The 11441-nt window shown below is 44.0% G+C and overlaps 1 protein-coding gene across 1 annotated transcript in view; it reads left to right on the top strand.

Annotated features, from left to right (window-relative positions):
* LOC145412090 (lachesin-like) overlaps nucleotides 1-11208 on the top strand; it is a 36894-nt gene extending 25686 nt beyond the window's left edge. Inside the window, exons 3-9 of the mRNA XM_080282007.1 lie at nucleotides 5127-5334; nucleotides 5671-5829; nucleotides 6570-6698; nucleotides 7841-7988; nucleotides 8674-8864; nucleotides 10168-10236; nucleotides 10670-11208. Coding sequence (XP_080138133.1) covers nucleotides 5127-5334; nucleotides 5671-5829; nucleotides 6570-6698; nucleotides 7841-7988; nucleotides 8674-8864; nucleotides 10168-10236; nucleotides 10670-10986 — 1221 coding nt within the window. The 3' untranslated portion in view covers nucleotides 10987-11208. The remainder of the gene's footprint in view (nucleotides 1-5126; nucleotides 5335-5670; nucleotides 5830-6569; nucleotides 6699-7840; nucleotides 7989-8673; nucleotides 8865-10167; nucleotides 10237-10669) is intronic.
* The last annotated feature ends 233 nt before the right edge of the window (nucleotides 11209-11441 follow it).

The raw sequence follows: 11441 nt of genomic DNA on the forward strand, positions 1-11441 counted from the left end.
TGTCAGAGCTCCCTAGTTAGTCTGCTTCCACCTGTCAAAGCTCCCAACTCGGTCTGTTTACACCTGAGCCCCCTAATCTGTCTGTTTACACCTGTCAGAGCTGTTTCCACCTGTCGCAGCTCCATAATCAGTTTTTTACACCTGTCAGAGCTCCCTAATTAGTTTGTTTCCACCTGTCAGAGCTCCCAAACTCCCATTTAGCTCAGTTGATGGCCAGGTCTTATCATACTGTATTAAGGGGCTGATTTGACTAGTAACCAAGGAAATCCATTCCTTTCCTACCCTCATGACTAAGGGGATTTCTCGCCACCACGACTTAGTATCCAAGTGGTGAGAGTGACCCGATTCCGTCAGATGCAAGCAACGTGTCTGTAGTGGGCTCTTCTAGGATGGTTGGAAAATCGTCTGGAGATAGAATGAAAAAAAAAAATGTCCGTGGGCTGAAGGGGTTGAGAGAGAGAGAGAGAGAGAGAGAGAGAGAGAGAGAGAGAGAGAGAGAGAGAGAGAGAGATACGGAAAGAGATGTAAGGCAGGAAAAAGAGGGAAGACCAGGAAATAGTGGAGCAAAGTTAAATGACAAGGAAGTGTTTGGGCGCGCGCACGCACGCGCACACACACACACACACACACACACACACACACACACACACACACACACACACACACACACACACACACACACACACACACACACACACACACACACACACTATAAATTCTAAGTTATGCTTTCTTTATTGTTTAATATTTCTGTATTTCGTTCATGTTTACGTACCTCCACTTTATTGTCACTTTCATCCACTTAATCCTGTCACTTTCCCTCACCTTAATGTGTCACTTTCCTCCACTCGTTTTGATCACTTGCTTCCTAGGTCACCATCATCCACTTCTTTTCTTTAGTTTCCTCCAGTCTTTCCTCCGGTTTCTTCCATTTCTTTCCTCCAGTCTTGTTTCCTCAGATTCTTTCCTTCGCCTTTCTTCCGTCAAGTTCTCGCCTCCAGTCTTCTTTCCTCTCCCTTTCTTTCCTCCAGCCTTCATTATTCTAATTCTTTCCTCCAATTTCTTCTTCCAGTTCTTTCCTCCACCTTTCTTACCTCCAATTTTTTCCTCCAACTCTTTCCTCAAGTTTTCTCCTCCAGTTCTTTTCCTCATTTTTTTTCTCCACTCCTTTTCATCATTTCCTATAGCCGCCTTTTCCTTCAGACTTTTTCTTCAGTCTTTTCCTCCACAATTTTCCTCAATAATTTTTCCCCAGTTTCTTCGTTCTAACTCAGTTTCTTCACTAATTTTAACCTGAACTTTTTATGGTAACACGTATAGAAAGTGGGAGGTAACTATTTCTCTCTCTCTCTCTCTCTCTCTCTCTCTCTCTCTCTCTCTCTCTCTCTCTCTCTCTCTCTCGAATTTTTATGAGAGGGGAGAGAGACAGTAAGAGAAACAGGAGCGCGATGGAGAGACGCAAGCCAGCGCAAAGCAAAAGTACAACAGCTAAAACTGAGAGAGAGAGAGAGAGAGAGAGAGAGGGGGGGGGGAGGGGGATAAAGAAACGCGTCCGTCTGTTCAAGTCACGTCCAAGTTTCGTCTTAATGCCTCGCGATGTCGGCTAAAATTGGGCCGAAAGTTGAGACTCCTCCCCTCGGACAGTAAAAATGCAAAATGGCGGTGGAGGGGGCGAGGATACCTGGGTGGGTGGGGCTGTGGTGGGGTGATTATCTGTGGGGAGAGAAGGGGAGAGGGGGAAGAAGGGGAAGGGAAGAGAAAGCAGAGTAGGCTGGGGTGGGGTGGGAAAGGTGGATAAGAATGGTAAGGGGCAGGGGGAGAAATATAAAAAGGGGAAAGCAGTTCGGCAGGGGGAGAAATAGCTAGAAATGGGGAAGGGGAGGAGGACGATATGAGTGGAAAAATGTTAGATAAGGAAAGGGAACGATGGAGGAAGGGAGGATACCTGGATGTGTGGGGGCATTGTGGGTAGACAAAGGAAAGAGGGAGAAGAAAGGGAAGGGAAGGGAAGGGTGGGGAGAGGAGTAGGGGAAGGAAAGGGATGGCTCAGGGTAAGGAACAAAAAGAGAAAAAATGGAAACGATGACATACTGAAAGCTGCACGTCTTCGGCAATAAGGATGTCAATAACCTGTACACTTGATTTTGATTATAACAGAAGGAGCATTAGCGAAAATTAGCGACGATGAAAACCTAGACAATCGAAACAAACTCGAGTAAAGGGGTGAGATGTGGGGATGGGGTGTGGGAGCAGCCGGAATGAAGGTTGGAACACGACTGATTTGAGTGACCAGCTTGGAATTTTGATATAAATTATGAAGTACAAGTAAAATGACATGATTAGTAAACATAGAGTAGCTGGATTATAATCTTTAACTTGGCCTACAATTGCCATCTCTCCATCTTGAATACTATACTCTTTAACTTGGCCTTAAATTGCCATCTCTCCATCTTGAATGCCGAGTAATAAGAAGGGACCAACACTAAAATATAATGCCAGCCATGAAGTGCTGTGGAAAGGATATTGAGCCGTTGTCTTTTTCTGCCACTGAGCAGTGTGGAATAAGTACAAAAGGACGAAAATCTGAGCCAGGTTAAGGTGAAAAGAGCTTAGTTTGAGCCCTAAAAAAAAAAAAAAAAAAAAAAAGAGCTTAGTATGAGCTCTAATAATAATAATAAAAAAAAAAGATACGGGTGTATGTAATGGAAAGGAAGGACCGTTTCATTAGACATTAAGGAGAGAAGACTGGAAACTGGTAAGATAAAAGAATGAGGGTTTGAAGGATAAATTAAGTGGAATACTAATAAATATCTGGATAAACACACACACACACACACACACACACACACACACACACACACACACACACACACACACACACACACACACACACACACACACACACACACACACACACACACAATCAGGGCAGTAATTCCCCAACAAACTCACACGTCTGCTCCACCACTTCCCCCTCCACCCTGACCCCAACCCCCAGCCCAGTCCCTTCTAACCTGATTACCACCCTCTTGCTCTCTCTCTCTTCAGTCCTCTTCCTCAGTCCTTTGTTTTCTTGGTACCTCTTGTCAGTCTGTATCTCTATGTTTTGTTCAGATATTTTCCTCTTTTTCGTTCGCTCTGTAAATCTTTTCCGTCATTTTTGGAATTCTCATTAGTACTTTTCGTTTCTCCTCAGTACTCTCTTTAATCAGTGCCTATTCTAATTTCGTATCTTCAGGCTTTCTTGAGAGTACTTTTTCTTAGTCCTCCGCCTTTCGCAAATTTCCGTTCATGTAGCAATTTTCATCAGTACATATTGTTTTGTAATTTTTCTTTAGTCCACTATTTTGTCATGTTACATATACTTAGGCTTTCTTCGGGGATTTCTTTCCTATTCCTCCTCGTCCTTACATCTGTTAAGTCTCCTTTGTTGGCACTTTTCCTTTTCATGGACCACTTCCTCAGTACTTCTTTCCATTCCTACTTTTGGGTTCTTCTGAGTTCACCTTTGTCTCAGTATTCCTACAGTATTATTTTTAAGTTCTTCTCAGTACTTCCTCCTCAGCACCCCCCCCCCTCAGCACCCTCCCTCAGCACCCCCCTCTCTTCAGTAACGCCCTCCTCAGTACCCCCCTAATCGGTACCCCCTCCTCAGCACCCCCATCCTCAGTCCCCCCTTTCCTCAGTACCCCCCTCCTCAGCACCCCCCTCCTCAGTCCCCCCCTCCTCAGTACCCCCTCTCTCCAGTCGTTCTCTGCCCTGGTGTTGATCGAATTAGGTAACGTGTGATTAAAACAGACGTACACGGTTTAAATAGATTTTCTTTAGTAAATCTTATGAAAGGGTCTCTCTCTCTCTCTCTCTCTCTCTCTCTCTCTCTCTCTCTCTCTCTCTCTCTCTCTCTCTCTCTCTCTCTCCATCCATCTCTGTAAAAAAAAATGGATTAGTATATACAAAATCTTCAGAATTAAAAAAATAGAGGGTACAAAATACATTAACATCTTCACTGGCTAAGATTAAATCTATTCTATCTATCTACTGCCAGACGCCTCAGTCCCGTTTGGGGTGGCCACAAACAAATCGCCTCCAAGTCGCCCTGTCCCCCGCCATTTCACTCCCCTGCTCCCAACTCACCCCCCTCTCTCATATACCCTACTTATTAAACCCCTTCAGCACGGGGACGTAATTTAAAGTTAATCCTTGGTACATCCAGACAATTCATTCGGTTTAACATATTGATTTATTTATTTATTTTAATGGAGGGTTTAACGAAGGCTTTGTTGAACCTCCCCAGCTTCCTTAAGTCTCCCCAAAGCTGTGTGAAATCGGCTGGTGGTAACAATAAATAAATAAATAAATAAATAAATAAATACGTCACTGGTTCTGAAGGGGTTAATCCTGAGAAGTAATTGCCCCGTACGTGTGATTAAAAGACCTGTCAGATCCTAAGTGTTGTCTGAGTCCGGGTCTTGACTGATCGAGTTACCCCTGGAAATTCGCAGCCTTTACCCCGTTTTCTTTTTTTCTTTTTTCTTTTTTTCTTTTTTTTTTTTTAGTTAATTTCCTCCGCCTCAGAAAAATGTTTTGACCCACAACGACCCACAAGGGAGTTTGTGTGTGTGTGTGGGGGGGTGTATGTGTGTGGGTGTGTGCAATACTGTAATTCTTCTTTCAAACACATTCATCTCTGACCTGCGTCACTGTGACCTTTTATCACGGCCACAACAAAACTCGCCCATACACCGCAGCTAATCTCCCTCCTACTGATATTCCACTTTTTACAGTTCCCTAACATTATCCTATTGACCTTTGACCTTGACCTGAACCCCTTTAGTACGAGAGGTGTCACTAAAGCTGAAATATAGTTGTTTATCGGTAGCAAAAATGAAATGAAAAAAAAAATGTTATGGTGCTTGGTACGTTAATGGAGTGAATGTTTAAGGTTTTTGCTGAATGAAAATCGGCAGGTTAGTCTCTCTCTCTCTCTCTCTCTCTCTCTCTCTCTCTCTCAGCCATCCTCACAGTCGGAAAATTAATCCCATCACCCATGTCCCATTAAACTGCACTCCCATTTTCCCCTTCTCCCATTTCGTAACCCATTCTCCCTCTCCGTCTCCTCCAAACAGCTAGCGTGGATCCAGAAAGATCGCTCTGCCATCCTGACGGTCGGTAAGCACGTCATCACCCGCAACAACCGCATCGGAGTCTCCCACGACGGTCACCGCACCTGGTACCTGACGATCAAGAACTTGCGGCCGGGCGATGCGGGCACCTACATGTGTCAGATCAACACGGAGGTCGCCATCAGCCAGACAGGTCACGTGGGGGTTGTAGGTGGGTATGAGGAGGTAGATAGATGGGTAGATAGTGGGTAGATACTGGGGTATTTTGTGAGTAGATAGACACAGATTGACAGGTAGGATATCAGATGGTAGGTAGGTGGACATTGACAGGTAGGTATTAGGTGGGTAGTAAACAGGTAAACAGACAGACCCACGTATATATACGTAGACAGGTAGTTTTTAGGTAGATTCTGTGTAGGTGGACACGGATTGATAAGTGCATGAGAGAGAGAGGGAGAGTGAGAGAGAAATAAAACATCCGATTCTACACTTATCACACTTTCCCTTCTCCCTCTCACCCTTTAGTCATGCCTCTCTCCCTGCACAGTGCCTCCGTACATCAAGGACGACATGAGCAGCGGTGACGTGAGCCTTCAGGAGCGCATGGACCTGACCCTGGCCTGCAGTGCTAGAGGCAGGCCCGTCCCCAGCATCAAGTGGCGACGTGAGGACAACCAGCCAATCAGGGCCAACCACACCACCTCATGTATGTACCGGGGGGGGGGGGGATTGGGGAATTGGTTGATTAATTAGCGGTGGTTGATTTGGGGATTGGTTGGTTGATTATGGATGAGGTCAAATCACACCACCCCATTTGTGTAACGTACTGAGGGTTTGGTTGGGTGATTGGGGGCTGGGTTATTGAAGGGTTGGTGGATTAGGCGGTTGATTGGGTGACTAGATTGCTGAGGTCATAGGATCAGATTGTTGTATTTTAAGCTGGTTGTGTATCGGATAGTTGATTGGTTAATTAAAAGTGGCTTGATGGTTGGTTGGTGGCATACTCAGTGAAGTAGTGGTAGTTTGTATTATTATTATTATTATTATTATTATTATTATTATTATTATTATTATTCCTACTGCTACTACTACTACTGTTACTACTACTACTACTACTACTACTTCATAAACATCTTTGCTTATCTGAGTCAAAAGAAATACACATCCCATTATGGCAACTAAATTCCCTCATATCTGTACTAATGACTGTCTTGATTTAACCATATCTATCTCAACGACAGTGGATTTCCGCACTGGATTACACGTGGTTATTTTTTTTATATCCATGCCTCAGCCTTTCACTCTTCACTCCCCTTCCATCACCTCACCTTTCCACCTCACTCACCCCCCAGCTTTGGCCACCCTCTCACTCCCTCTCTGTGTCTGTACGGTATGGTCTATGTGACTTTAGGTAACTTGGCCTCCCTCTCCTTCTCCTGACACTAGTGATGGAGGTGCCCGGCCCTCTGTTGCGCCTTCGTGGGGTGACAAGGAGTGACATGGGCGCCTACCTGTGCATTGCCACCAACGGGGTCCCTCCCTCCGTCAGCAAGCGTATTGAGGTTAACGTTAAGTGTGAGTACCTTTATTTGTATTTTTTATTCGTTTGTTGGGCATATTTATCTAATGTATCTTTGCATCTTTATCTGCTTATGTTTATTTAATGTCTCTTTTATCTCTTTACTTGAGAAAGTTTATCTGCTGTCTCGTATGTTTTTATAGAGTATGTGAGTTTAATGTCTCATGTTCATATGAGAGTGTTTATCTACAGTCGTTTTCTTATTCTGCTTATAGAAAATGTATATCTAATATCTTTGCCTCTTTTTCGCCTTATTTATTATGATTATCTTATGTCTCTTATCTGTTTGTTGAGTGTATATATAATGCATTTACCTGTTTATTGAGGATATTCATCTGATATGTGTCTATCTGTTGAGTGTTTATTTAATGCCTTTCCGTTTCACTGTTTATTTGAGGGTGTTTTCCTACTATATCTGCCTCTGTTAGTTTATTGAGTGTATTCTTGAATATGTATGTCTGCATGACTTGCTTATTGAATAGGTTTATATGATGCTTCTGTTTATCTGTTTTTGGGGGAATGTTTATCTGATGTCTCTGTTTATTGAGTATATTTCTCCATCAACTTCCTTGTCTTTTTTCCCTCAGTCATTGTGTTTGTGTATCTTTTCCAGAGATTAATCAAGCTGTCTCTTTATCTACTTGTCTGTTTCCATGTCTGTCTATCAGTGTCTGACTTGTGTTTATGCATCTGCCTGTCCTGTGCCTTAGTAGCTGTCTGTGTGTCTGCCTGTCTGTCTGTCTGCCTGCCTGTCTGTCACCACCAACGTAATTCTTCATACAGCAAGTGCAAAGGTTACCTGAGAATACGTCCACTCTCTTTCTAGTTCTTTATATTTTGTTTATGTAGCTTCATATTTATCTTTTCTCTGCATGTACGTGTTTATCTCGTTTCTGTGGAGTTTGAGTCTGTTAGTCTTTGTTTATGTATTTGTCTGTTTGTCATTATGTGACTGTCTGTCTCATTTTTTGGCTAGTTGTTTGTATGTGCCTATCTGTCTGCCTGTTGTCTGACTTAAAATATTTGCTTGTTTGTCTTTGTGTTTGAGAGAGAGAGAGACAGACAGACAGACAGACAGACAGACAGACACAGAGCGTCTATTATTTTTTCCTCACCTCACCTCTCCTTTCCCCCACAGTCCTGCCCACAGTCATCGTTCCCCACCAGCTGGTCGGCGTCCCCATCGGGCAGAACGTGACCATCGACTGCTACATCGAGGCGTGGCCCCAGGGTCTGAACTACTGGAAGAGACCCAACGGCATCGACATCCTACACTCTGACGATAAGTGAGTGGAGGGGGGTAACTGTGGGTAGGTTAGGTTGGTTGGATTGGGTGGGGCTGGGTTGGGTTAGGTTGTGTTGTGTTGGGCTGGGTTGGGTTACGTTAGGTGGTGGTGGTGGTGATGATGATGATGATGAGCATGAGCATGATAGTGAATGTCCACCACGGCCTGCATTTTAAACTCTTCATCTGGGACATAAACAAATCAGAAAACAAATACCGTAACGTAACTCACACCTCTCTCATTCAGCATTACTTTTCCCCTTCACCCTCTCCTTCACAGTCAGCATTTCTCCGTCAGTCAGCATTCCATATTTCCATCTCATTCACTTCGCCCGTCAGCATTTATCCCAGTCAGCACCGATATTCCCCTCACCACCTCTCCACTCGGCATTTCTCCCAGTCAGCAGCATTCCATATTTCCAACATCACCTCTTCAGTCAGCATTTCTCCTAGTCTGTCAGCAATTCATATTTCCATCTTCACCTCTCCAGTCAGCATTCATTCCAGTTAGCATCCCATATTCCTCTCTCCTTCACCTCCAGTCAGCATTTCTCCGTTAGTCAGCATTCCATACTTCCATTTCTTTCACTTCCTCCTCGACATTTCATATTTCCACCTAATCTCCCCAGTCAGTATTTCTCTCAGTCAGCACTCCCCATTCTCCTCTCCATCATCTCCCTCATCAGGTACGAGGTGAAGGCGGTACCAGGGAATCAGAAGTACAAGACCCACATGCTGCTGACCATCACCCACGTCACCCTGGCCGATATAGGGGAGTACAACTGCATCGCCAACAACAGCCAAGGGGGTGCTGAGCAGGTCATCAGGGTCTCAGCATCAGTGCCCTTCCAGCATAACCGCAACGCACTCGATAAAGGTGCGTTGGAGGAGGGACTGGGTGATTTACAGAGGGAATCAATAAACGCTGACATAGGGAAGGGATATGCGGATTTACAGGGATTACTTGATATACTTTATGCGAGTAGGAGGGGAGGATTTGTATCTTTCTAAGGGGAATCAGAACCTTTCCATCAGTGTTCAGTAAAGGAGCATGGAGGGGGAGGGGATTGGGTGAGTTACAGGGGACATTGATTAAGGAAAGCAGGTGGGAAGATTTGCAACTTAATAGGGTGGCATGGGGTGTTTATTGATGCAGTTGTTGTATACGGGTCTCAGCTTTGGTACCACCCTTCCTGGACAGCCGCAACGCACTCTATAAAGGTGCGTTGGGGAGGGAATTGCTTAGTCTCACAATTAGTTATGTATTCATTAACCTGTCTAAGTACATACTGCAGAGGTTATGTGAGGATAAGTTGTGGGTAGAGGATATGTGGGGATGGCTTGTTGTAGGTAAAAGTTGAGGATAGGTTGTGAGTACAGGACATGTGGGGATGGCATGTTTTAGGTAAGTTATGTGAGGCTAGGTTGTTGTGGGTAGAGATTATGTGAGGCTAGGTTGTTGTGGGTAGAGGTTATGTGAGGCTAGGTTGTTGTGGGTAGAGGTTATGTGAGGATAGGTTGTTGTGGGTAGAGGTTATGTGAGGATAGGTTGTTATGGGTAGAGATTATGTGAGGATAGGTTGTTGTGGGTAGAGGTTATGTGAGGATAGGTTGTTGTGGGTTGAGGTTATGTGAGGATAGGTTGTTGTGGGTAGAGGTTATGTGAGGATAAGTTGTTGTGGGTTGAGGTTATGTGAGGATAGGTTGTTGTGGGTAAAAGTTATGTGAGGACAGGTTATTGTGGGTAGAGGTTGTGAGGATTTTTACTGTGGGTAAAAGTTATGTTAGATTAGGTTGTTGTGAATAGAGGATATGTGAAGATAGGTTGCTTTGTTACTGTTCTTGCAGTTAGATATTTGTATGGATAAGTTATTGATAATACTATGATTATGGTATTACCTTTGCCCGTGGTGGTTCAGTACTAACTACAGCAGGTCAGTTATAACATGGCAATTAGAAGGATGATGGTATTGATTGCTATTTTCCTTATTGTATAGCCTTATTATTTACTTCATATCATGGTATCATCAGCCCTGTCTTTGTTCACCGCTATTTTATTCATAAGCTCAGTACACTTTACGTTTACGTGATAAGTGTTTCATCTTCGTTTGCACCGCCTTTAACCAGCTGGAATTTTGAGCAAAACGAAAGCGTAACCACTTTTCTCTTCCCTCCAACAGGCTACGAGAAGAAAGACAACACGTACGGGAAGTCTTCTCTCTCGGCCGTCAACTGGAGCAAGGACAACGGTGAGAGGGGTGACAGGGGTGTTCGGGGAAGAGGAGAAGGTAGACAGAGTAGTGACAGGCTTATTATAATCTATTTATTTAAGTGGACGAAATTTACTTGGGCTGTTTCCTCAGTTGATAACCAGAAGACCTCCTCTACTAATAATGGAAATCTGCTTCGCGTGTATAGAACTGTTTTCCCAATTAAATTTATTTCGTTCATTTTTTAATGGAGTTAATAAATCCTATACCTGATCAATCCACCTCGAAACGCGCCAAGTAAGATAAGTCGTATGGATACAGCAAGAATTAATTGAAAAAAGGAACATCACTATACCAGGGTCAGTCAGTAAGATAAAACATTAGATACATTAAGAGGCTACATACTGCATTAAAAAAAAAAAAAATCCAGATATTTCAAAACCACTATAATTTTTTTCTCTCTCCTCCTCAGACGGTTCCTCTGCCTTGAAGGAGGATCAGGAAGACCTGAGGAAATCCCCACAGAGGAACTACAAGACCCAACAGCACCAGATCAACAACCGGATCCTCAACCAGGGACTTGACCACGATTCGCCCCTTCCTCCTCCTTCCTCCTCCTCTTCCTCCTCTTGCTCCTCTTTTGCCAGGAGTCCGAGGGGGTTTGTGGGGCCCTTGCTTGATCCTCTCCTCCTCCTCCTCTACTCCTTATCCTTCGTCTCCTTCAGCGACTTCCTCAGGTACCTCCCAGCTCACGTTGTCTTGGCCCTCTGCTCCCTAGCCTGTCTCTAGGGCCTGTACCTCTCGTCAGCTAAGAAGGCTACGTAGCACCTGATCCTTAGCGATTTATTTCGCATCTGGCCCTTTAATGTTCTCGTTTAGGGTTATTTTCTCACATTTGGTCGATATTTTCAAAAGATTAAATAACATAAAAGAGAATATTGAGTTGTAAGAAACAGGATAAATTGCCATGGGAAAGGTGCTAAGAAGCCTCGTCATCCCTACGAGAATACCGGCTTAGGAACTGTAGGCAACTAGAGGAGGGAGAAGTTGTAATGTAGGATTGTATCGTAGCTCGGTAGTCCTGTTGTAAAAGAAAGTCAGCCGTATTATGAAAACTGGATGTGCCAGGGTGTGGGTAGGCCCCTATATCCATGAATTTGTCCATCCATCTATCTATATCAAGCATTCTATCCATCTATCTATCTGTCTATCTATCTGTTGCCAGACGCTTTAATTCCGTAAGG

This window comes from Coenobita brevimanus, chromosome 92 (assembly GCF_032717465.1).
Source record: "Coenobita brevimanus isolate Jiangsu-jjx chromosome 92, ASM3271746v2, whole genome shotgun sequence".
Classification (NCBI taxonomy): domain Eukaryota; kingdom Metazoa; phylum Arthropoda; class Malacostraca; order Decapoda; family Coenobitidae; genus Coenobita; species Coenobita brevimanus.